This window comes from Clarias gariepinus, chromosome 1 (assembly GCF_024256425.1).
Source record: "Clarias gariepinus isolate MV-2021 ecotype Netherlands chromosome 1, CGAR_prim_01v2, whole genome shotgun sequence".
Lineage (NCBI taxonomy): Eukaryota > Metazoa > Chordata > Actinopteri > Siluriformes > Clariidae > Clarias > Clarias gariepinus.
The window spans coordinates 33,031,683-33,057,744 of record NC_071100.1 but is presented as its reverse complement, the minus strand read 5'-3'; the positions used below and the strand labels follow the sequence as shown (position 1 = coordinate 33,057,744).

Sequence of the window (26,062 nt, the reverse complement as noted above, 5' to 3'; positions counted from 1 at the left end):
CGTTTGTTTAAAAAATAATAGTATAGAGTTGGTGGGAGTCTGAGAGCATGCATAATGTGTTTAATAAAGATATTAAATTAGATCATTTTCAGCATTCGTACAAATGAAAAACATTCATTGAAAAATAAAAAGTTGAAAAAGTTTCCTTAGTGCAAATGAAAACAATTTTTTACTTTAAAAAATTGTACTAGACGTTTATTAATTGGAATGTACTGTGTACACATCAGCATCCTTATCTTAGCAAATAGGCCCAAAGTTCAGAAATAAAAATATAATAAAAAATAAAATAAAAAGTTACACAATTTAAACTACTGTAAGCAGTTACATGTATCTCTCTACATGGGGTACCTGAGGCATGTTTACATATAAGAACAATATGTTTCTTAAATGCCATAATCTTCCCAATATATCACAGAAGAAGTAAAGTATACCTCTGTCTAGAGATATACCAATGGAAAAATAAAAAGATATGGTAAATATAAAGTGAGCAGGGGGAAAAAAATGCTCAGCTACAAAAGATGCCTTACACTCTAAAGCATGTGTCTCGGATTATATACCGATCAGCCATAACATTTATACCACCACCACCAGATGAACTGAATAATATTGATTATCAATCATATACCAGTAAACTGCCAACTGGGAACCCAATACCCATGCATGCCTGTAAGGACCAAAAGCCAGCCTGCGATCGGCTAATGTAGCACAAAGTGCAGAAAAAGTCAATGCTGGCCATGACAGAAAGGTATGAGAACACCCAGCACATCGCAGTGTGGCCAGTACAGGGCCCATCAGGCAGAGTTCAAGGTTATTGATCCGGTCTCCAGATTCCCCAGCTCTCAACCCGTTTGAGGACCCATGGGATGCACCAGACAAACAGGCCTAAGGCCCCATCCTGCATCCTACAGCACAATTAAACAATCCACCACTAACATCCCAGTGCCAGACACCACAGCTGCCCAGGTAGCACAAGGGAAGCCTAATTCCTAGTGTTTTAAAGTTATGGCTAATTGGTTTATAATAAACTGGTAAACAGGTAAAATAAATGTTTCACTGTATACAAATTTACAACATAAATCGCACTAGAAAGACACAAATGCTTCAGAATCATTAGTATAAAGGATTATGCATAAAAAGTTGTGCATTTCTCAGTTTTTCTTAAATAAACATTACTTAATATATAACTGCAGCTTAATTAATGTCAGGCAAAATAGTTCATTTAAAAGCTTCTGATATATCTATATCCATGTCCAATGATTCAATTTATTAATACACAGAATTTCCCAACACCCTAAATATGTTAAACAAAAAGGGGCTGATTAATGAGGGGATTTTTTTATGCAGATTAAAAAAATTATCTATTATCTCATAGCCTTATCATTAAAAAAAAAATTTGGAAATCTAATTTCAAATTTGGCAAATAATGGGGATTTTGCAAATCCTTACGTTTATTTTATTTTAAAACAAACAAACAAACAAAAAAGATGATGTACACAGCACCAGTCAAAAGTTTGGGCACACCTTCTGACTTCATGGTCTTTTCTGATTTTTATTTCTTTCTACACTGTAAAACTACACTGAAGTCACCAGAAATATGCAGTAATATCTTTTAAACAGTTGCTATTGAGATAGTCAGAGGTACATTTTGGCCTATTTTTCCTGGGATGGTCTTTATAAAAGCCAGTTTCATCATGGTGCATGATGGGTTTTGCAAATGCTCTTGACAATACTGTTCTTGCAAGAACTATTCCATAACAACGGACCCTTAAAAGAACAATTTACTGTTGTTGTTGTCACTTAATTACCTCGTTACATCTGTGTTTTCATATAGTTTTGAAATCTCCAGTATTGTTCTAGAATATAGAAAAGCAAATCCAAACTTGTGCCCAAATGCTTGACTGGTAGTGTATTAGGAGACATTAATACAGTACATACCAGTAAAAAGAAGCGAGCCAAGCTTAATCCCCAACTAAAATTTTGAGTCAAAGTGATAATATTAAGAACACTTGTGAAGTCCTGATGGAGTTTTACTGACATTCAAAGGCAGTTCTGTTCATCAAGTTCATCATGTTTGCTGCCTTTTACATATTCTGTCCATACACTCACCAACCACTTTAACAGAACAACATAATAATCCTAATGTAAACCCCCTCCCACCTCAACTCAACACACACACACAAAATTACCCTAACATAATTGCCACTGCCCCTTTGCTCTTCTAAAAACCTCCATTTTTCTTGGCATGAATTACATGTGCTGTTGGAAACATTCCTTTGAGATCAAGGTCCATGTTGACATGATTGCATAATACAATTCTCTGCTGATTTGTCAGCTGCGTATTCATGCTGTGCGTCTCCTGTTTCATCACATCCCAAAGATTTTCTATTAGATTCTAATTCGGTGAAGGGGAAAGCCATTGAACTTGTATTCCTAAAACCAGTTTGTCGTGACTTGTGCTTTGAGATATGGCAAATTATCATGCTGTGAGTAGCCTTATTGAAATAAGTAAATTCTGTTTATAAAGGGTTGCACATGGTCAACAATATCAGAGAGGCTGTGGCATTTGAATGATGCTAGATTGGTCCTGAAGGGTCGCAATGTATGCCAATAAAACATTTCCCACTATTACAGCACCAGCAGCCTGAACTGTTGACACAATGCAAGCTGGGCGTATAAAGTCATGGTCTTGATGCCAAATTCAGAAGAAATTGTGAGGACTTGAGTCGAGGCAAATATAAAATGTCTTCAATTGTCCGATTTCCGTGAGCCTGTGTCCATCTACTTTAGCATTAGATTCCTTTTCTTGGTTGACAAACATGGAACCTGATGTAATCTTCTGCAACCCATGGCCATCCTTTAAGGGACAGTGTGTTGTGTTCTGGGACTTTTCTGTTCACTTTGATTTAAAAAATAATCATATAGAAGTTATTTAAATTACTGTAGCCTACTGTACGTCACCTCAAGCCATCTTTATTTTTTTTGCATGGGGCCTCTGACACATGACTGGTTGACCAAGTGTAACGATGTTCCTAACAAAGGGGCCAGTGATTGTATATGGGTCTGAGTGTATGTTAAGACAGAAGCTGCCTAATCTCACGGTGAACTGAGCACAAGAATTCCAAGTATGATGCTCCTCCATACAGGCCTTTATCCTCCACTAGGAGCTGACGGAACAGCATCTCTGATCTGTCTTTCTGCTTCACAATCACCATCTACAAAAAGAAAACACTGCTAAAAATCTACTGCAACAAATAAGATATGTACCATTGTAATGAAATAAATTTGATAATTCATTTAAATTTGTATTATTTTAACTTTTGATTTTTAAAACATGTAAGCGCAATAATTCGCAGAACATATTTTCAGAAGACAATAGCATTGCTTATTTGATCTTGAACATGATGTACTTGTACGAATAGCTAACGGCACTGGAAGATTTGTACCTTCATGGACTTGCACCGCTGCTTCGAGATGGCAAGAATGATGGAGTAAAGCTTCCTGGAGTGAGCGTTATCTAGTTCTGGCAATACAGTCTGCAGATATATTTACATGAATTTCAATCAGTGAAAGCAGGTCAGCTTTACAGAAATGATTTCAAATGGTAGCTGTTCAAAGCTCAGGAAAACATTTAAAGTTATAAATATATATTTGGTATAAATGCAGTAATATATCATTCTAATATATCAATCCAATGCAATTTAACAATTAAGCCAAAGCTTACTGATAACGGTAAAAATAATTGCATGTGTGTAATAATAAGTGTCTCTGACCGTGTCTGAACTGAGGTGGGCCATCGAGGGCACATTGAAGAGGTTCTGGATGATGTCAGGGGAGCAGGCATGGCCCAGCCACAGGAACATAGACTGGCCGTTCTCCAGCAAAAACACACCTGTCTCGGCCAAACGCTCCTCAGAGCAGCGTACTGCTGCTGGAATTGAATCACTCGCCAGGTCCATGGAGTGCTGGCAGAAACAGAGTACAGTAGGGGCTCATGACCAAACACAGACAAAATATTTCATTTAATAGTAACCTTGAAGAAGATAGACACTCACTACTGTATGTTTTATGTTGATATTTTGTATTATCAGTTAAACTTTAAGCCAGCCTGATACTTTATGCTTTTGTGTTTTTACAGATGTATTTATGATCTTGATGTGGTTCATTTATTAACAAGAGATCGCATTCAGTTACAAACTAAAATAACATTTCTAAATCAGCAAGGAAATGATCTGATGATAAAACAAAAATGAAGTATAGTTTAGGTTGTGAGTGACATTGTTTACAGATGTATAGTACCATACAAACTAAGCCAAAAGTCAGATAATTCAGCTATGTTCTGGTTTGGACAACAAATTGACTAATGGGTGTAAAATCAGTCCATCATATTCAGCAACTGACTGGGTATATAATTTCATCTTTTTCGGTCAGAACAGTTTTTCAGCAGCCAATTAAACAGCATCAAATAAATGGTTCATATTTGGTCTTTGGTTCCCTTTTTCTGCTTTCTATCTTTCTACATTTCTATCTGTGTTCTTACCACTGGAATGAGCTGTGGGTAAAGCAGCGCCTGGCTCTCTTCCACTCCCATGGACATGACACTAAGTCTATGGAAAGCTCTGTCGTCTGTAGAGAGCTCGGCGCTGCCCACCAGAACAGGGGTCTTCATCAGGCTGTTCATGTACACCGGAAGCACTTTCATAGCATCGGGCAGGATCAGCTGCATATAATAACATTATAGGGGAAAGAACAAGTTAGTTGACATAAAAAATCTATCTGTATATTGGTCAGCAGCAGAGGTGTCAAGTAACCAAGTACAAATACTTCGTTACATTACTTAAGAAAAAATTTTGGGTATCAATACTTTACTGAAGTAGTTATTTTGCAGCCGACTTTTTACCTTACATTTTCATGCAATTATCTGTACTTTCTACTCCTTACATTTTAAAAATAGCCTCGTTACTCCTATTTTATTTCAGCTTGTCTTTCAAAAAACAAACAAAAAAAAGCATCCGGATAAATCGCGCCATCCGGATGGAGCGAATTTGATTGTGGTTGGATGAGGGTTATAAACATACCATTCCGACACCCTATTGGTTGGTACGCGATCCATCGCACCTGCACATGACGTCACGTCACACACTCCAGCAAGGACGTTTGAATAAAATAGCATTTTCGGTTGATAAGGTTGTGATAAGTAGACGAAGATGTTTGTGATAGAGACTCAAGATTTAAGCGAAATGTCACAACCAAGTACCAGCGAGGAAGGTAACAGCACCAGGAAGGTAACAGGAATGATTGATATATATAAACTTTTTTGATATATATAATTTTTTTTGATGAAATACTTGGATTAATCATTAATTTTGACAGCACTAATGTTTATTGTAGACAACCATACAAGGGTAATTGTTACTAAGCCTGCCCTGGGTACACTAATTTTCTTGTATGTTGCCCTCACAGATTCCTGCAGCTAAGCTTGGATGTACATTTACATTCCAGTAAAGGTTACTGATGACATGCCTTTGAAGTTTGACTTTTTGTACCATTAAAATACTTATAGGCAACTTGTTATTATATCTTCTTCTCCATAAAACATGTTAATGCTCAGTAGTACATATATACCGTATGGTTCTTTAATGTATTTGCATTGTACTAAAATGCATTCTTTTTTAATTTCCATATACAGTATCCCAAATCACTATGGCTGTTCAAAAATACAACAAAAAAACAACAACACATTTTTCTTTTTTTTTTATGAGGTGTTAGTGCAGTATATAGGCCCGTTTTTCCCCCCTAACGTTACTTTTACTTATATACTATAAGTAGTTTTGAAACCAGTACTTATAAACTTTTACTTGAGTAAAAAGCTTGAGTCGATACTTCAACTTCTAAAGAAGACTTTTTAAACCCTAGTATCTATACTTCTACTTAAGTAATGAATGTGAATACTTTTGACACCACCGGTCAGCAGAAGTAAAAAATAAGATAATCTAATACAACAATGACAAATGTTTATACTGATAAGTATGATGGGTAGGGTTGTTGCTTTGCCAGCTTCCAATAATTATCAATTTCGTAACCTCAATTACATTACATAAAACAAAATTATGTTTGCAGAGATCAGGATGCTGAAGGCTAAACTGCATTACTGATGATGATAAGGCAAAAAAAAAAAAAAAAAAAAAGTCTCTTTTCTTAAAAAACAAATGTGACTTGTCATACCTGACTGGCGGCAGAAGGTGTAGCACAGTTCTTCCTGTAGCAGGCCAACATGTGGGCCGTCTGCCTCACAAGTATCTCCCTCACTGTCCGCACTGGCTGGCTTAGTATAGCATGGTATGCTGGACAACAGAAGACAAACACTTTAATTTATTTTAGTAAATATGCAAACCTGTATACCAATGTTATTTCTAATCTAATGTAATCTGATGTTAAGAGTTGATTTATATATCTACTCTTATATCTAACACTCATATCAAACAAAAAACATTAGCCAATCCCACTTGACAGCACTGTAGTCCAGGACTGGGCTTGGCTTAATGAATGTTACACATGGCTCTACATTTAGGAAGCTGAAACCATTCTGCCTGGGAAAAAAAATCAGATATTATGTTTTACCTGACTTGGCAAAGAAGTTGATGAGTGCATCTGTCTCACAGCTCTTGTAGAGCTCAGATAGTTGAGAGCTGCAGTTCAGACTGAGGTTGTGAACACGCAGCCGCCTCTGACCACCGACTGAGGTATACAGCACAGCACACTGGTGAAAGCAAAGGGCAAAGCTAGTAAAACTCTAATACTCTTTTTCTCTAAATGCACACATTCAATTGCAGTTTCATTACAAGCACATACAATTTATCACTTCTCCTTGTACACCTAAAAAAACAGCAGCCAATTTTCCCAAAGATGCTTTTTTTCTGGCATAATAAACTAATAAACAAAACCAAGTATATTTACTTTAGAATTTTTTTTTTAACTGAAACCTCTACCAATATGCATAATAGACATGTAGTGATTTTTTTAATTATTAAGTCATGATTAATATATGAATATTTTCCAAGTGGCCTTCAAAGCCATATCACACGGAATAGTGAAGGCATGTGCATGTAGAGTTACAATGTTGTAACAATGTTGCCACCATCAACCCAAGCAGTGTTACAACTGTGCCTCGTTACAGCCTACGTGCCTACATAACACAGGACTTCTTTCTGCTTCAATTACAATGCACAGTAATATAGAGGAACTATATACAAAGGAACAAAATAAATAAATGTATGTGATATTATGTGAGAAGTATACAGCCTATAATTTAAATAAGTATTTAATTACACAATCAAACCAAATAATGTTACCATTGTGCCAGCTCACCCCTATTTGACTATTTAAATGAGTTGCACAATTTACATGAATTGCACGTTTCTATCTTTTGGCTGTGGTTTGGCTTTTAATTATTTTGGAAAGCTGTGCAGAATTTATTATTGTTATTATTTATATTCTAATACAGTACTACCACTACTACTACTACTAATAAATAATAATAATTAAAGGTAGAAGGTAACTACCAACCCATGCCTAACCCATTTACTTAAGTACATATTTCATGCTTCTGTATTTTACTTAAGTAGTTTTATTAATTATTACTTTTAACTTTTACTCCTTTTTTACTTCCTGCCTGGTTCCCTGGTTTTCTCCCACCTCCCAAACATGTACGCTTGTCAACCAGGTACCATAAATTGCCTCTAGGTGTGAATGAGTCTGTGAATGTACAGTGGAACGTTGGAAATTTTCCCACAAGAAATAATGGAAACTTAAATTATTTTTCCACAGCCCAAGAAAAGAAATACATAAAATAATTCATACAAAATATAAAGTAAACTAAAAACAAATTAACCTGGACTTTACCTTTAAAAAAAGTAAAAATAAATCCCGATAGATAAGTGTTTCTTATCTGTCAGGCGCTGTGTGTGTGTGTGTCTGTGTGTGTGTGTGTGTGCGTGCACAGAAAGTTTGTGTGTCCGCGCGCACATCTCATACTTTCCGTGTGTATGCACAGAGAATTTGTGCGTGTTTCTGCACCTTTTATAGTTGTGTGTGCATGGAGAGTTTGTGTGTATTTGTGTGCGCGTCTCATATGTGACATTCATATGAAATGCAATTCTTGTGGCGCGGCAGCTCGCAAGATCCCTTTTCTCCAAACGTGCGTTCTTAATACTGATCTGTAGATGCTTCAGTGTGGAAATCGGATCCGCTTAAAATGTTTATCAGGCACCTGTTCGATACTGCGGACCTCAACAATGCATTGGTTATTAATTACATGATTAAATAGAGTCCGGCACCAAACATTGCTAAAAGAGAGTACCGTGTCTGTGTTTTCTCTTTTTAATGTATGGCATACTGTACAGTACTTGCTGTAGGACTTCCAGAGATGTACTGCTGTATTCTGAGTGATAGGATTTTAGTTCTTACTTATAACAACACTAAAATTCTGCCAACTTGCAATTTAAAGTTGGCAGGCTGATCTCTTGAGCTTGTTATTTTAACAGGAAATTAAAAACACTACATTACAGTATTGGCTGCTTATGCTCCTAGCTATAATTGGCAACATGCTTTATGTTTGGACAGGGGTAAAACATTATTTTAGTTTTCTGATGATACTGTACAAAGAGCCGAATGTTTGTGGTGTACAGTATGTGTCCCACTGACCTGTATAAGTGCCCCAGCCTCCTCACTAAGGGTGTCATCATGCTTAAACTCCACTGTAACTGCTTTGTCACAGTCCACTGCAGCCATCTCCACATCTGTAGTTGTGTTCATATAAATTGCACCAAAGAAGTCTGTGGCCCTGAAACCTTAAGTACAGACAATAAATACAAAATCAGGTTTGTAATCTCACAATCAAATAAACTTACTTTACTAAACCTTCTCATTTCCTTGTCAGATACAGAGAGTGTTTGCTTTTTGTTGTTTGAGAGTGACAGCTTTACCTGTGTTGGTTCGAACACGCATAATGGCATCAAATCCAATAGACTTCTCCACATCTCGTCTTAGATCACTGAGGAAATGCTGTGCGTCTGTCTGAACCTGATGGATAAAATAAAGTTTTGAGGTTTATCAAGGGGGAATCAAATTTTACACTATACAATTCTGACATACAAATAAAAATGAGGTAAGTAAATACACACCTGGAAGTTGCTATATTTGTAAACTGAGCCACCAGTGTGTGTGGGAATGTCACCCATAGTGGCCAAGTCCACAAACTGGTTCGGAAACAGGAAAAGGTCCACACAGCATCCCTGGCTCACACACTCCTTAGTAAGCTGCTCATACACACCACGCTGTGGCTGAAAAAGAGTCTGCAAATGCAAAAAACATTATACACAAATTAGCCTTGCATTCTGAATGCAAGCAAACCTATTTCTTTAAAAAAGACAGAGAAGTCATCGATACACCACCTTTTCTTTGTCTGTGTTCACCAGCTTCCTGTCGTCTCGGTTTTTCAGCTTCCCAGGTGCCTCTGCAGTTGGGAGGGATGAGTGGAAGATGAAGAGCTTCCCACTGCATTCAGCAGCCTGACGGCACAGTGGATTTGGCAATGATCAATGACTTGAAATTACTTAATGAATGAATGATTAATTGATAATTAATAATGCAACAGTCTTATAAAAGGCACTAAGAGTTAGTGGGTTATTACATACAAAACAGTCAACGTAGAAACTGCAGAGAAGCTCTTAGTAAATGATTGATTGTCAAAGGTATTATGGTTTAGGACAAAAATAAAGTTTACTTTTGTTTAAAAAAAACTAAATAAGTAGATTAAGCTAATAAGCTAGATCAAATTGCAAATTTATTTGTTCTACCTTCAGTGCTTCCACTCCTGCTTGAATAACTGGAGCAAAAACAGATTCACTCTCATTTGTGTCAGCAAACATGTCGGGGATCTGGCTCAAGAGACTTGATAAACAATAGAAGGAACAAACAAAAGATAATTTCTGTTCAATTTTGTTATTTATACTTTGCTAAAAAGTATTTGCAATAATGTATAAGAAATTTGAATATATTTTTTTTATCGAAAGATAATCAAATTCCACTAGATTGTAAATAGCACTGAATAATTTTTAGTTTTAGTCATGCAAGTCAAAAAATCATAAAGTCCATAATAAATGAAACAGGTAAACCTACTTGTTGATGACAGCTTGTGACTCCTGAAAGCTCACCAAGAATCCATCCAGAAGGGGCAAAAACATATCTGCAACATCAGAGACGACCATCATCTGGGGCTGAGCTAGTGCACTCTTCACATTGAAGAAGTGCAGGATCTTGTTGTAGGTGACGAAGCCTACTTTGATGGCTGAACTCTCAGCTCCCTCCTCTCTAAAACGCAAAAGTCAGGAAAAATCTTTGGTTATTTATCTGGCTGGATGTTGTTGCCAGAAATTCTGGTCACTGTTAACCTGATTGTATTACACAATTCCTGCAGGTTTTTCATTAAATACACATCATACTGTGAATCTCCTATTCTACCATCCCAGTGGTCTTCTACCAGATTCAGATCTGCTGATTGGGATGGTCCATCAAGAACATTAAACTCAAGCTTCTGATCTGCCTTTTTATCCAAACTCTACAAGCAAATTAGTCTCGAAACATACACATTATACACATTTACACAAGTACCAAATCATCAATCAAATGCTAATTAGTTTCTGAAGCATCGTTTTAGAAACTGCATCCTCGTAACAGATTTTCTTTATAATCCTATTAGAATTTCTTTATAATAAATAAACACATCGGCTCCCATGTGGTAGAAGTAAATGTATTGCTAAGATTGTTTAGAAATAATACTTACGGAGGATGACAGAGACTCGTGCTCCTGAATTAAAATTTAGCCTTTCATTTAATAAAATTTTAAGTTAATTGTAAAACTTTTGTATTTTAAGTAATTTATTATTAGTGAAGTAACTAGTATTTTTTATTACTTAAATGCTGCTCTTTGTTTTTAAACATACAAAAACATATATAAAAAATGGGCTATAATTATTCATGTTCAATTCAGTTGTGAAGCGGCTTTAAGTTATAAAAATTGTAAGAGATATTTATAAAATAGTTTTCCTACAGAATTACAATATTAATCCAATCGGTTATCTTAATAACATCGCATCGAGTGGTGACTGGTGATTCCCGTCCCTACAAGGCAGGTTGGGTCCATGGATTAATGCTATTGGTGCTGAATTCTGACTGGGCAGTTAAATACTGCACAGTGTTGCCTGAACTGATGAATCTAGATGTCTATGTAAACTCTAGTCACTGGTGTGTATAAAAATCATGAAAAACATGCTACTGTCAAAATCACTGAAATCACATTTTTTCCCTTATTATAATGTGAACTTACCCATAATCCACTGATTCCATAGCTGCATGATTTTATGCACTGCACTACTGCCATACAGTTGGTTGGTTAGATAATTACATGAATGAGTAGGTGTACAGATGTTTTTAATGAAGTGCTCTGTGAGAGGATTTGAATTCTGTTAACTATTATACCATAGTTTATAAGACAAATCCAACCTTATTCACAAATAAAACAAAGCAAACTTGGAAGATGAGAGAAACATGTTCTCTTGTACAGAGACTAGTTTAAAGCACTGTGTGTTTATAATTCCAAGAGTCACTTCCTCAACATAAATAATTGCGAAAGCTTGTCAACTGAGCCAAAAACACATTCCCAGTGCTAAAAAAGAAAAGGGTCAAAAAATCAACAGTTTTTTTTTCTGCGAGTGCAGATCTTGACTTTTGACTCTACTGGACTATTAGCAGCACCACAAAGATACGGGATGTGACCAAATCAAGCTTGTTTTTGAGTTTAAATGCCTTGAACCCGCCAGAAAAATCTAATTATTCTTGGGGTGGGGGTTTGTGTGGGAACACAGCTATCAAGGAAAAGAAGGGAATTTTAAAAACAAAAAATAAGTGAAAAGAGTGAGGGAAAGGCAGTAACTCATTCTTATCATTCATACCTTATCATATAGCTGACTAAGAAACGATTACAGAGAGCAAAAGTCAAAAGTTCATGCAAGCTCCAACTAGACAGGAGAAAGTAAAAGGGCACACAATAGTTCCTGCTTACAAAATGATGCTGAAGTAAATGAAGCTGCAGAAATAGTACAAAGCTCTGATTCTGTAAGAATACAATCTGTGCACATGGCTAATTCAAAAATTGCACATTTTATGAGGAAATCATGAAAACTGAAATTAAGATTTAAGTCAAACAAGCACTGGTATCTGCAGAGAAATACATTTGCACTTTGCAGATACTGACCTGTATCTGGGTTATGTAAACTTGCTTAACATAACATTTATAAAACTGTATGCTGGCTTGAATAAATCAAGGCTCACAGGCAAATTTTTCAATTATCACTGCAAAATATGAAGAACTAGTTGCTAGCTGACAAAAGTTCAGTGACATATTTTTAAGACTGAGTCCTGATATAAAAATGAAGGACAATTCAAATACATACAGTATAAATTTCCTTGGAACCAGGTAGTTAAAAAGTATTTGCCAATATGTAGGCAATACAGTATACTGTACATTGATCAGAAATAACAATAAAACCTCTGACAGGTGAAGTGAATAACACAAAAGCAGGGAAGATGGGCAAGACAGGGCCACGTTGTGATGGCTAAAAAACTGGGTTAGTCCATCTCCAAAACAGCAGGTTTTCTTGGGTGTTCCTATGCAGTGCTTAGTACATACCAAAAGTAGTTCAAGGAAAAACAATCGAAATCATGGGTGTCTAAAAATTATTTATCCACATGGGAAGTAAAAAGCCTGTTTGGTCCAATCCTATCAAAGAGCAAAAGTTCTTTCTGGCTATTAAAAAGAAGGCGTTAGAACTCACAGCGAATCGCTGCTTGCTGTGGATGGGGCTGCGTAGCCACAGACGGTGTGTACCTCACTTACCTGGGCAATGGATGACTCCAGGATGCACTATGAGAAGAAGGCATGTTACAGACCCTCATCACAGTTATAGACTTTTCACAGTAGCTACAGATAAATATCTCATTACAATGGCACCTAGAAGTGGGTGGCATTTGTTAGGCAGCAAGTGAACATTTTGTCCCTTATGTTTAGCAAAGTGGGCATACCTCAGTGAGGTAAAGAAGAACCCACAAGAAAAACTAATGGCAAGGAGGAAGCCACTGCTTTGTAAAAAACACTGCTGCCTGCTTGAAGTTTGCCAAAGAGCACCTTGGCAATCTGCAAAACTGTTTACTGGGAAAATGTTACTGGGAAAATGTTCTGTGAAGTGATGAAACAAAAGATGAATTGTTCGGGGAGAATATTCACCACTATGTATGGTGCAAAAAGAATGTTTCCCAACATCGAAACATCATTCCATCTGTAAAGTACTGTATGGTGGAGAGAGCGTCATGATTTAGACTTGCTTCGCTGCCACAGGGCCTGGACCACTTGCCATTATCAAAGGGAAAATTAATTCTCAAGTTTGCCAAAATGTTCTACAGGATAATGTCAGGGTGGCTGTCTGCCAGCTGGAGATTAGTATGCAGCAGGACAGTGACTCTAACTATCATAGTAAAATCAACACTAAATGACTTCAGAAAAAGAAAATGGGCCTTTTGGCTCAGTCCGAGTCCAAATCTTAACCCCAAAGAGATGCTGTGGAATGACCTCCAAAGAGCCGCTCACACCATACATCCCACAAATTTGTCTTAGCTGAAGCGCAATGGTCAAAAAACTCTTTCTGAAGGTTATGCAGGTCTTACTTAGAGCTACCAAAAGCACTTGATTCAATGCTGCCATTAAAGGTTTAACCACTATTAACTCCAAAGGCTTGCAATGTTTAATACCATGTTCAATAAAGACACAAGAAATTCTAATAGTTTGTCTGCTATCAGCTTAAGCATGTTGCGTTTGTCTATTGTTGTGACTTAGACGACCATATAGCACATTTCTGTATGGACAGCTACAAACTGTTTGGCCGTTGAATGTACTTTATTATGAGTGCAGAGTGGTAAGTTGAGCCATATTAAAATGTGGGGTGTCCAATGAGTTTTTCATTAAGTACATGCAGTCTAGTGAGAAAAGCCAGGAACAGAGGGGAGAAATCAGATTTAATACTGCAGGCTTATTTGGAGTGCACTTCCAGCATGCTTTTGAGGTGAGGTCAGTTTTCCAAACAAACACAGACATACCCACAGGGGCTGATGGAGAAGAAGAAAAGAGTTTTGCAGAAGATACATATGTGAACTAATAGGTCTGCCATTTTGCAGGCTAAAAATTAGAAAATACAAGTTTTTAAAGACTTTTTTGATCATCCCCCATAAGAATTGTGTAGGCAGGAGCTTTCCCATGATGGGATACAGCAGTACTTGGCTCAATGGAGATTTGTTGTTTCGCTTTGATTCAGTCTCTTTTTACTGACCATATTTGGCATGGAGCTGGGGGCCTTTTTTGAGGTGTGGAAAGCTGCTTTCTGAGCTGACAGCAGCTAAGACCTGCATGTGTTACACCTGAGATATGCTATCCAAACTGTCCTTACAAACATTTGCTACAAAAAAAATTATGCTGATACACATTTTGCATAAACCATGATAGAGGGGCACAGTTAAACGGGAGTGATGTAACAGGGTTTATCTGTGTACTTTAGGAGTTTTTATGGGAATGACACAAAAATTTACAACAAATCAGTGTCAGCAACAGTTTTTAAGAGCTTTTTACCCTACTGTATATTTGAAACCTTTGAGCAGATTGTGGCAATTTCGTTGTTGAAAATTTTATTTAAATTTTTAACTTTGTATGCGGTAGTATTTCTTTAGTATTTCTATTTTTTACAGCTTATGTAAATCAAGTTAAAATCTTTGGGTCAAAAGTACAGTAGCATTTTAACTTACTTGGGTAGTCGATCAAGCAGTGTCTTCAGTTCCTCACATATCAGCTTAACTAGTCCACTTTTTATGTTGTTGTAGGAAACATCGATCATGAAGATATAAGCAGGAGGATTGGGAGGCTTATTGTTCTGAGAAAGAGAATAAGAAACAATCACTTAGCTTGGCTTAACTGTGTCAAATTATTGGCAAGAAAGATCATTACTTGTAAGCACAAAACATCTGTCTTTAAAATAAGCTCACTGATAATTAAAATACACACACACATACATACATACCTCCATACTTACATATATACAAACATAGAAAAAAAATTATACCATTAATGTAGCTTTTTTTTAATTATCAGTAAAGTTCTATTAAAGCAGCTAAAATGTTCTAATATGGACAATAATCACATGGACCACATCATCCAGTGCATATTTCAAGCACAGACATGCGATCTGTACACAGTTGAGTTAAAACAAGTGTGCCTCTTGTTCAATCCAATACTACTGCAAACTTACAACATATTTTTTAGAGTATAGATTTACTTTAAAAAGAATCTATGTGATGTAAGGTATGGGATGAAGATTTTCATTGCATGACAGTGCACGAAGGAATGAACACATTCTTTTCAAAGACCTGGATGTTCACCAGTTCATAATAAAATGCATTATGTACAAATAAAGGAAATTCAATACTGTTGCTATTCTCCTTAGGCATGTGTGCAAAACAAAGTCCTGAAAATCTATATCCACTTAAAAAACTAAGAAAAAGACTGCTCTTTCATAAATTTCTCCACATCTTATATTTAACAGAAAAGCACAGCACTATATTAGTTGGGAAAAAATACCCAAACCGCACCCCATCTTTGATGCATAGTAGAAGGGGCCACATGGATTGGAGGTACACTTACTGCATTCATTTCTATATGTTGCACTTTAAATCTCTTATCTTCTGCCTGATATTGTTCAACATATCAGCAAATGGGAAATAAAAGATAAATGCTAAGAAATGTAGTTTCATTAGATGGAGTTTCATTTTATGTAATGAAACATGCTCTCCAAGATATAATTTTTTTTACCCATGTAATATTAATATGAAGTCCTGAATCCTAAATGGATACACAAGAACAAGACTGATTGTTGTATATGTAGTTGTATGTATATTATTAATAAAATGTGTTAAATGACACTATTCAAATGCTCACATGAAATACTCAAAACTGATCTAATCTTCATATGCTCACAAGTTTACAAATAAAACCACTAATATTAATGTGTAATGTATTGTTTAAAAGCAGTTATAAATAAAGCATTACTTTGCAGTAATCCAGAGTAGCGACAAACTCGTAAGAACCCAGGGACAGCTCTGGTCGTTCATATATATCCAATCTTCGGCCCATATGGTCCAGGTGCTGGAAATACTGGACAGGAACTAAAGAGGAACACATTTTCATGCTTTTTTTAACAAAAGTAATAAGTCTATGGAAAATATATTTAATTATTGCAGACCTTGTTGTTAAGTAAAAAAATTTTAAAAAGTGAAGTACACTGGTACTGACCCTCATTAACACAGTTGCAGAAACCACATTGGAAGCGTCTACCACCCTCGATGAAAAGCATGAAGGGGCACATGTATGCCTTACAGCGGTTACAGCGTATGGGTCCTGTCTCGCCATGATTTACTATGTATAGAGGAGTCTGTGGTAAACAGAATAAAGAAGACATTTATCATTTTAAACAGTAACACAGACATTCAGGAATAATTATGGCTATAACATAGAAAGACCCCACACATTTATGGATCTTATAACTGATAAATCACAAAAAACATGCAGAACTAAGTGTAATAAAGAATAAACAAGTTGCAAATTAAACCAGTGTGTTCTGGTCACTTTTGTTTCATAATACAATATGTACAATAATTAAGAGATATGGTTTCCTATAGTGTAACTAACCATGTACATGTTGAATTATCATTTAGCAAAGACACCTAATAATAAAATATGCTCCTAAATGATAATTCATATGCATTAATCATATTTGTACTATGGCCATGTGTTATTACTATCTATTAGGAGGCCTGGAACCATTTTTATCTTAACATGTTCCCTAGAGATTGAAGTTTAAAACAAGAAGTCTCTTTAAAAAGAATACACTAACATTGCCTAAAAAGGAACTATAGCAATAGTGCTGTCGGAGACAGAAAGGTGAGACTGAGTGAAGACTCCTGGCCCACACACCACTCATGAAGACAGCATAAAAGAGTATTTAAAAAAAAAAAAAAAAAAAAAAAAATATATATATATATATATATATATATATATATATATATATATATTATCTAAAACATAGTTATATATATTTACAACTTTGTAAATTATTTAAATTCAGTATTAACTACCTTAGTTATAAAGGAGTAGTAGGAGTACTACTACCGGTAAGTTACTAACTGTTACTAAAAGTTAATGGTAACCCTTATGTATACTAATGATATACACATTAATTTTGGCGATGTATAATAACATAATACTTTAAAGTAATACTTTATACATAAAACTTTAAAGGATCAGAACCACTGGCGGTGCTCTAGCATACATACTTCATTTTTGGGCACTGTAGCAAAAGGTTTGATGATGGATGCCAAGGGCACTTGCCACTGCTTGGCAAGATCAGCAGTACAGGGAAATGAGTAGGTTGTGCATCGCATGAACCGCGGACTAGCATTTCCTGAAACAACAATAAACAATTCAACTAAGACATAATTTTTTATTTTATAGTTATTATTTTTTTATTCTACAACTAATAAATTCATAATAGTTTATTTATTTATTGCATCATTCAACGAAAGATTGCTCAACTGGTATTCCTTTTCCAGGGTCAAGGTTTAACTATTGACGCTGGATTGTTTGATCAACTGTAAAGAAATGTTTTCATTGGAAACCACAAAGTACTACAGTAAGTCTTTTTGACAAAGACCGCCCGCTCAATGCTGTAAAATATAAGCCAGTTATTTTGTCACAGGACTCACCTTGATCTTGAACAGTGAAATTGGTTGTGACCAGGGGTGGCACTTGACCCCTGAGGTTTGTGGTGTAGACCTGACTACCTCTCTTAACCTGGTCACTTTCAATCACTTGTATCTATACAGTAAAAGATAACAATAGTTAGGGAGACAGTGCACACTTAATTTCATATGACCTTTTCTCTTCTTTTTTTATTTTTAAAGCTAATTTAATAACACTATGAACAGTATATCATCTTATCACCATCCTTAACGAAGAAGAGCACTTACACCCTCTGTCAGCCAACCCAGTTTTAAAGAGATTAAACAGTATTATAAAATTTTAATGGGAAGATATTTGGACAACAGAGCAAAACTTGCTGGCATGAATTAGCAATAGAGACGAAAGTTTAAACCGTGAAATAGTGTTTACTTCTGGTGATGAGGCTAATGTGAATGATGCTGATGCAGTCAGACTGGCAATGAACTTTCAGTGAAACTGGAATAAGGGAACTATGTAAAGTGTGTATAAGAAAGGTTTTGTCTGTAAATTGGTCAGAACGCACTTGATTTTGTTACATTTGCATCACGCAAAACTGGCTGGACAGAATTTAACAAAACTTTTGCAGTACTTTCTGTATATATCTTTTTAACTGTTTAACTGCACCATAAAAGTTGTGTGGTGTAACTGCATCAAAATGTTGCGTAAAAGTAATGTTATGAAACACTAAATAGTTATATAGATATTAATTAGAAAAGCTAAACTAAATATTTTTCCCGGGATTATTTATTATTTTCAAAGCTGAAATGACACCACTGGTGGTATAAGTGAATTTGAATGCACTGGAGTCATTTTAAGTACAACTTAGCCTAAACAAGGCTTAAACATAAACTTTTCTATATCATCTCTATCCCATTGATTGTAATAAGATGAAATAATAGCAGGTTCAAAATCTTGTCATGAACTAGGTAAATTTTCTTATATTTAGCCACCGATTCAGTGAAAACCAATACCATATAATGTTGTCACACCAAACACAATTTTGTAAAATTACAGGGGACATGTATGGAGGTTTCAACCTGAGATAATCACTGATTAAATTAAAGTAGTATACTACTTAAGCTAGTATACAGTATAAATAATTTGACCATGCGAAAGATTTTAACATTACACCACACATTTAAACTCTTTGCCCGATCTAGAAACAACAAATATGGCATTTTTGATAGTACAAGTGCCATACCAGTTTGTACTTACTGTGCTAGGTATGGAGTCTGGATCAAGTTTCTTCTGTGGAGGTCCAGCCATGTTGGCAGCTCCTCCTGGGAAGCCTCCTGGATAAGCGCCTGGCTGTGGCCCTGCCATTGGTGATCCTGGCATCTGTCCTCCATATAAACCTGTACCTAAAATGACATGTAGGTTATAAAATGCCTCCACTTAATGTGCATATGACCCAATAGCACGGGTTACATCAAAATTAAATGACTGATTTAAAACAAAACACTAAACCCCCTTTTACCTGGCTGCTGAGGAGGAAATCCCTGAGGTGCTGGTGGCTTTTGGAATCCAGCCCCACTCATCGGAGGAGGGTGAGGCTGTAAATTAGACAACCCCATTGGTGGAGGGCCTGTTGCCTGCACTGGTGGACCAGCTGCCATTGGTGGACATGTACCCATTGAAAGATGTTGAGTGCCTGAAGGAGACATGGATGGATGTCCCACTGTAGGAGGTGGAGACATTTGGAAAGGCTGTGGTGCTGCTAAAGACTGAGGATTTTGCATGGGGCTTTGGGCTAGATAAAACAATGAAAAGAGAACAGGTTTTAGGAAACAGCTAATTTTACAGCTTAGCTTTACATTAAGAAAGGTAAATGTTAAAACTAAATGTACCATATCCGTCAATGTTCATAGCACTCATCTGATTGGTTATCTGTTGGGTTGGTGGTGTGGCTGGAGCTATGCTGTGGTATGGTCTTTGAGGGGGCTGTCCATAGGGAGACATGGCAGGTGCGGAGACTGCTGGAAGCGGAGGGAACCTAATAAAGAAAAAAGTGGTGAGGGACATTTATCTGCATTTTTACACATTTCGTTATTAAGTTTAATCTAACTCTGGGTAAAAAAAATTACTTTTGTGGATGTGCTCCATTTTGGTGAACAGGAGATCCATATTGGTTAGACACAGGTGGTGGAGGCATCCCAGAGGGGGAGGAGGCAGCTGGTTTAAGCATACCTGACACATAACATTTAAAGGATTGTAATAAGCAGTCAGTAATCAGTAATAGCATTTTTTAAACACAAACACATAATGTTGTACCCTTAAAGACCAGAGGTTTCATATTTTACACTTTTCCCTAACTTTATTTGCAGAAACCAAAGATCTGCAAAATACCCCACAGGCCAATAAGTAAAAGTACTACCTTTTTCAAATGTACATATAACTACATGTGCATACCTACACAGATAATAATCATAAATTCGAAACAGCATCTTAGCATCAAGATTAAAGCTGTGTAATATATAGAAGGAAATTTTTTTATTATTAAATATAGTACACTATAAGCCTCAATGTACAGTAGTTTTGTTTTAAAATATCTAGACACCACTGCCAGCTTGTGAGCGCTGAACAAGAGAAGACTTGTTCTTGTCAAAAGGAAAGCAAATGTTGAAATAAAAAGTGAAGTGAATTTCACTGTACCTGCTGGCTGTGGAGGAAATGGCTGTTGTGGAGATCCATAGTGCCCATAATGGGATTGTGCAGGGTATCCCCCCATTCCTGCCTGGGCCTGGGAGTACGGAGGCGTAGCGACATAACCTTGCTGGCTCATCCTGTTAGATGTATTTCATTCCACAAATAAAGAAGAACAGCAACCTGTAGAGTTGATATAAAAGGAGTATGAATTCAAAACCATAATACTGTCCTTATACAGTCAACTGTTCCTATTATCAACATTTATGCCTTCACCTTTAGTGGTGATTGCTTCATTAAACTGCTAGTCTTTAGGCTGTCCCTGTTGAGGGGTCGCCATGGCGGACTATCCAATCCACACAAAAACCTTTCCCACATTGGGTGGGAATTAAACCCGGGCATTACGCATGGCATTTGGAAAACCTACCACTGAGCCACCAATGGCCCAATTGCTTCACTAGCTAAATTGCAGAAGCTTTCTTAAATAACCGTTTATTCTCTATGATATGAAATTACAGTCTACCACAGCTTTGCTAGTAACTCGTGATCTTGTGTAAGATGAACCTTTATCACTGAACAATTCTGAGATAGGGTAAAACACAAAGTAATCCTGTGTGTGTGTGTGTGTGTGTGTGTGATCATAGATTGATTTAGAATCCATCTATAAGGAGCATTTAAAATGTAATGCATCAAGGAAGCTCCTTATCTTCCTTGGCTAAGAAAACTTTTGAAGACCTGTGCAGATGTTAAACAACTCAAAATGTTTGTCATCTCTTAACTAAAGTCAAGGTTGAGCATGAGTAAAGCAGCATTTGTAAATAAACCCTCTTGATTGTGAATACAGGCTTTATGGTGTCGGTGAGAATGAAACAGGGCTTCACCTCTGCCCACAGCTGCCACGTCAAAGATGAGTGTTAGGCATGTTTAAAAAAATATATATCAATAACAATTTTTTTAAAGGTGTATATCCATCAAAAATCAGTTAGTATAGGATGACTGGCCTATATGTGAGAAGTTCACGCTGTTTAAATGTGTGTCTGTTGCTAGAAAGTTGCGGGACATCTACACAGACACAGGCGGAACTTAAAACTTTCCAGTTTGCTTTTAAGTCTACTTTAACCAACCGTGTAAACAAACGTAACGCGACATTATTCTCTGCCTTACAAGACGACGTGAGATGTCTGGACTCGTAAAAACAAATAAGATAAAGAGTTTACCTGCACGAGTAGAGGTGACGCCGAGCGGACTGACTCTAACCAGCGCAGACGAGCCTAACGGGAGTGCCACGTCAAACTCCCGGCACCGGCCTCGGCTGTTTTGCTGCTTGTGCGCATGCGCACAGTGATGGGAACCGCTACACGTCAGCAAAGATTAGAGCACGAATACAGACGTGCGCAGAGAATCCCTCTGAGTGTGCGCACACTGTACAAGCAGGTCACGCGACGATCGGCTCATCCAAACATACAAAATACAGGCTGTTTTAAAATAAAAAGTAATTTGCTGTGAATATTTTTTCTAACTTAATAATGTCTGAAGTCTGGTGTCAGTATCAGTTTCTCTGACACAAGGAAAAAACACAGCACATGCTAACCTATGTAACTACAGCTCTCACTTAATCATCACCTGTACTATATCAGGACACACACATGCTCATTCACACACTACTGGTGAACGCCATTTCGATTAATCTGCATGTTTTTGGACTGTGGGAGGAAATCGGAATACACTGAGAAAACCCACCAAGCACTGGGAGAACATGCCCATGCACACAGATCCAGAGGTGGGAATCGAACCCAGACACTTGAGTATTGTGCATATGGACAATGTTAACGAATAACTGTTTTAAAACAAAGAAAAGAAAAAGATGTTATAAGCGAAACTCACACAGACACATCTTTGGACTGAAGGGTGAGTACCCAGGAATCATGCATACAGACCAGTTCTAACCACTTAAGCTAAGCCACACTGCCACCCCCATACCAAAGAACATTTGTTTGTTAGTTTATTTATTGAGTAAGTGAAAGGTGCAACCATCTAAATATTCTGTGTATTTATTTTGTGGCCTCCAGCAGCAGGAATTATATTTCTTACAGATCAAGGACCCAAAAGTTTTCTCCCACCTTCCAAAGACAAACCAATATGTGGGTTTATTAAGATCATATAAGATCACAGTGCTGTAAAAAAGTATTTGCCACTTACTGATTTTTTGTCACACTTACAAGATTCAAATAAATTAAATAATAAATATAAAATAAATAAATAATATTACACAAAAATAACAAGAGTAAATACAAAATTAAGCTTTTAGGTGATTATTGCATTTATTAAAGGTAAAAACTGCCCAAACATGCCTGGCCTATATGAACTAGTAATTGCCCCCTAAACTTAATGACTGGTTGTGTCACACTTGGCGGCGGCAACAACAGCAGTCAAGCGTTGAAGCGTGTGATAACTGGCAATGAGTCAAGCACATCGCTGTGGAGGAATTTTGGCCCACTCTTCCATGCAGAATTGTTTTAATTTAGCCACACTGAAGGGTTTTCGGCTTGTTTAAGGTCATCTCAATTGGATTTACGTCTGGACTTTGACTAGAACAATCCAAAAATTTTTTTTTTTAGCCATTCAGACTTGCTGGTGTGCGATGTATTTAATTGTCCTGCTGCAAAACCCAAGTGTGCTTGAGCTTGAGGTCATAAACTCATGGGCAGAAATTCTCCTTCAGGATTTTCTGGTAGCGCAAAATTCATGATTCCATTAATTATGAAAAGTCGCTAGGTCTTAAAGCTGAGCAGCAGTGGTTTTATAAATAGTGTATATATTGTATAGACATACATAGTCAGGCAAAAAATGTTTACATGCTTGAAAAAAAAAATGGCTTTCACGAGGACCGTCCCAGGAAAGGTAGATCAAGAACTACCTCTACTGCACAGGACTTCTTAGAATGATCAGCTACAGAAACTGACTATTTACAGCACCTCAGATTATAGCCCAAACAAATGCTTCTTAAAGTTCAAACAGCAGACATATTTCAACATCTGTGGAAGAACAACAAGCAAGAGACACTTGCATGGGCCAAGAAACACAAAGAATAGACATTAGATATGTGGAAAACTGTTCTTTCTTCTGAAGAGTCCAAATTTGAGATTTTTGGTTCTAGTCAAAGAAGGGTTCAGAATGTTCTTAAATGTGTAGTTCCCATTGTAAAGCATGAAGGAAGAGGAGTGATAGTGTAGCGTGCTAGTGACACTGTTGGTGATTTGTTTTAAATTGAGAGTACACTTAACTAGAATAACCACCATTGTTTTCCAACAGGTTAATGACCCAAACATACCTCTTGGTTATGGAAGAGATATTTGTCCAAGAAGGAGGGTGATGGATCAGATAGCCTGGCCTTCACATACTGTACACCGGATCTAAATCCAACTGATATAGATTCTGAAGAGTTGGACAGGAGAGATGAAAGAAAAGTAGGCAACAAGTACTCAACACCTCTTGGAACTCCTTTAAGATCGTTAGAAAACTTACCAGGTCACCACCTTATGAGGCTGACTGAGAGTATGCCAAGAGTATGCAAAGCTGTCATCCAAGCAAAAGGTAGCTACTTTAAAGAATTAAAGATCTAAAATATATTGTGGGTTATTTGTTCTGTCATAATTTCAATGTTGTCAGTATTTATAATGTTGAAAATAATAAGAATAAAAAACATCGAAAAATAAGGTATATATATTTATATAGTTTATATAAATTTGCAAAAACTTGCAAATGTAAGAATTTAAGTGACTTTGACAAGGGCCACAATTTGATGGCTAGACAACTGGATCAGAGCCACTGCAAAACTGGAGCGCTTGTGAGATGTTCCCAGTCTGCAGTGGTCAGGAGCTACAAAAAGTGGTCCAAGGAAGGCAAGGCTCATTGATGCAATGCACTGTAGTTTAATCAAATAGAAGAGCTACTGTACCTTAAATTGCTTAAAATGTGTCAGAACACAGTGCACAACTGTGTTGGTGTGCAAAAAGGGGCCCTATTTAATATTAGACAGGTGGTCATAATGTTATGACCGTGCATACGGTGTGTATAAATGTTTTTCAGATAGCCTCTATCTATCCATTTATCTATCTATACTGTATATCTACCTATCTACATATCTGTAGATAATCAAGTTCAGAGTGGATAAGATGGCTCATTGTGTGTTTGCAGACAAGGCAATCATAAGCATATTTTGTAAATCAAATAAAATTACATTTTAATAAAAAGTATTTGTATATGGTAATTTTACTTATGTATGGAGCACACTTTGTATTGTCATATTATATTATCATTTATTTCTTCACCTTCAATATAGCTTGTTCTACAGGGTGGCAGGGAGCCTGGAGCCTATCCCAGGAAAGCTTGGGTGCAAGGCGGTGTACACCCTGGACACAGTTCCAATCTATTACAGAGCGCACACATGCACACACCACACTCTTATTTAATTTCTACGAGCAATTTGCGAACACCAATTAGCCTAATCTGCGAATCTGTGGGAGGAAACCGGTGGACATGGAGGAAACCCATCAAGCAGGGGAAGAACATGCAAATTCCACACATGCAATCGAATCCTCCACTCAGAAATTGTGAGGACACAGTGCTAACCGCTCAGCCACTGACAATTATATTCCCGCTCCCTATCAGCCGTACGCCGGCGAAACATTGAACTCTGCGGAGGCCAGACCACCTCAGGACAATGTTTGCGCTCCTCCCTCCTCCGCAAAAGGACTCTGGGGCTCACAACCACAGAGCCGACCGCCTTCACGCCTCAGAGACTGAGTTCGTCATGGTGACCAGGGACATTCACAGCTCGGGTGGGGGCAGTGTGGCATAGGCGAGGCTTCGGCTGGCGACCATCATGCCTTGCGGGAGGGGTTGCTGTGTGTTCACCCTGTTGGGGAAGGGTGTTTGGTTTAGTGGCTTCGGCCATGGTGTGTGTCTGTGTGTGAGAGACCTGTTGAATATTACCGCTGGTTCATATTTAGGCTGAATTGGTGGTTCTCGTGTGAATAAATAAAGTAGTGTATAAATAAAGTACTCCCAGCCATTTGCATTGGGCAGCAAGCAAGCTCACTTGTCTCTCCAAGTTCCTTCCTAGCGGTGAAAAACACTACAATATATTATATATATCACCTATATTATATTATAATATCACTCACTGTATACAGTGCCGCAAGGGGCCTGGAGCTTATCTCGGGAGACATACGGCACAAGGCGAGGTACTCCCTGGACAGGGTGCCAATCCATCGAAGGGTACAAACACATACAGTACACACACTTACACACTCATTCACACACTATGAGCAATTTGAACACAGAAGGAGGAAACCCGCCAAGCACGGGGAGAAGATGCAAACTTTATGCGCAGGTGGGAATAAAACCGGGCTGGGAATCGAACCCGGACCCTGGAGGTGCCAGGCTATATATCACCAGGCGAAACATATATTATATTATAATATATTG

At 37.2% G+C, this 26,062-nt stretch overlaps 1 protein-coding gene across 1 annotated transcript; it reads right to left on the bottom strand.

Moving 5' to 3' along the window:
* Window positions 1–165: 165 nt before the first annotated feature.
* On the bottom strand, window positions 166–21,901 carry sec24d (SEC24 homolog D, COPII coat complex component). Its single transcript, XM_053509702.1, has 23 exons — window positions 21,790–21,901; window positions 20,582–20,755; window positions 20,014–20,116; window positions 19,777–19,922; window positions 19,407–19,679; window positions 19,145–19,290; window positions 17,914–18,025; window positions 17,485–17,612; window positions 16,445–16,583; window positions 16,202–16,317; window positions 14,905–15,029; window positions 10,177–10,368; window positions 9,855–9,948; window positions 9,450–9,566; window positions 9,180–9,350; window positions 8,982–9,078; window positions 8,701–8,846; window positions 6,619–6,757; window positions 6,223–6,341; window positions 4,538–4,717; window positions 3,771–3,962; window positions 3,444–3,533; window positions 166–3,212 (listed from the first exon to the last, which is right to left on the bottom strand). Exons 2-23 carry the CDS (start codon window positions 20,709–20,711, stop codon window positions 3,072–3,074), a joined length of 3,096 nt encoding a protein of 1,031 aa, XP_053365677.1. The 5' UTR covers window positions 20,712–20,755; window positions 21,790–21,901; the 3' UTR covers window positions 166–3,071.
* Between the last annotated feature and the right edge of the window lie 4,161 nt (window positions 21,902–26,062).

Excerpts from the sequence above, each read along its gene's own strand:
- sec24d (XM_053509702.1), bottom strand. The coding sequence starts at position 20,711 with ATGAGCCAGCAAGGTTATGTCGCTACGCCTCCGTACTCCCAGGCCCAG. Across the intron at positions 10,369-14,904 it reads CTGCTTGATCGACTACCCAA|AGAGGAGGGAGCTGAGAGTT; the intron begins GTAAGTTAAAAT and ends TTTGCGTTTTAG. Across the intron at positions 4,718-6,222 it reads CACCTTCTGCCGCCAGTCAG|CTGATCCTGCCCGATGCTAT; the intron begins GTATGACAAGTC and ends TATTATATGCAG.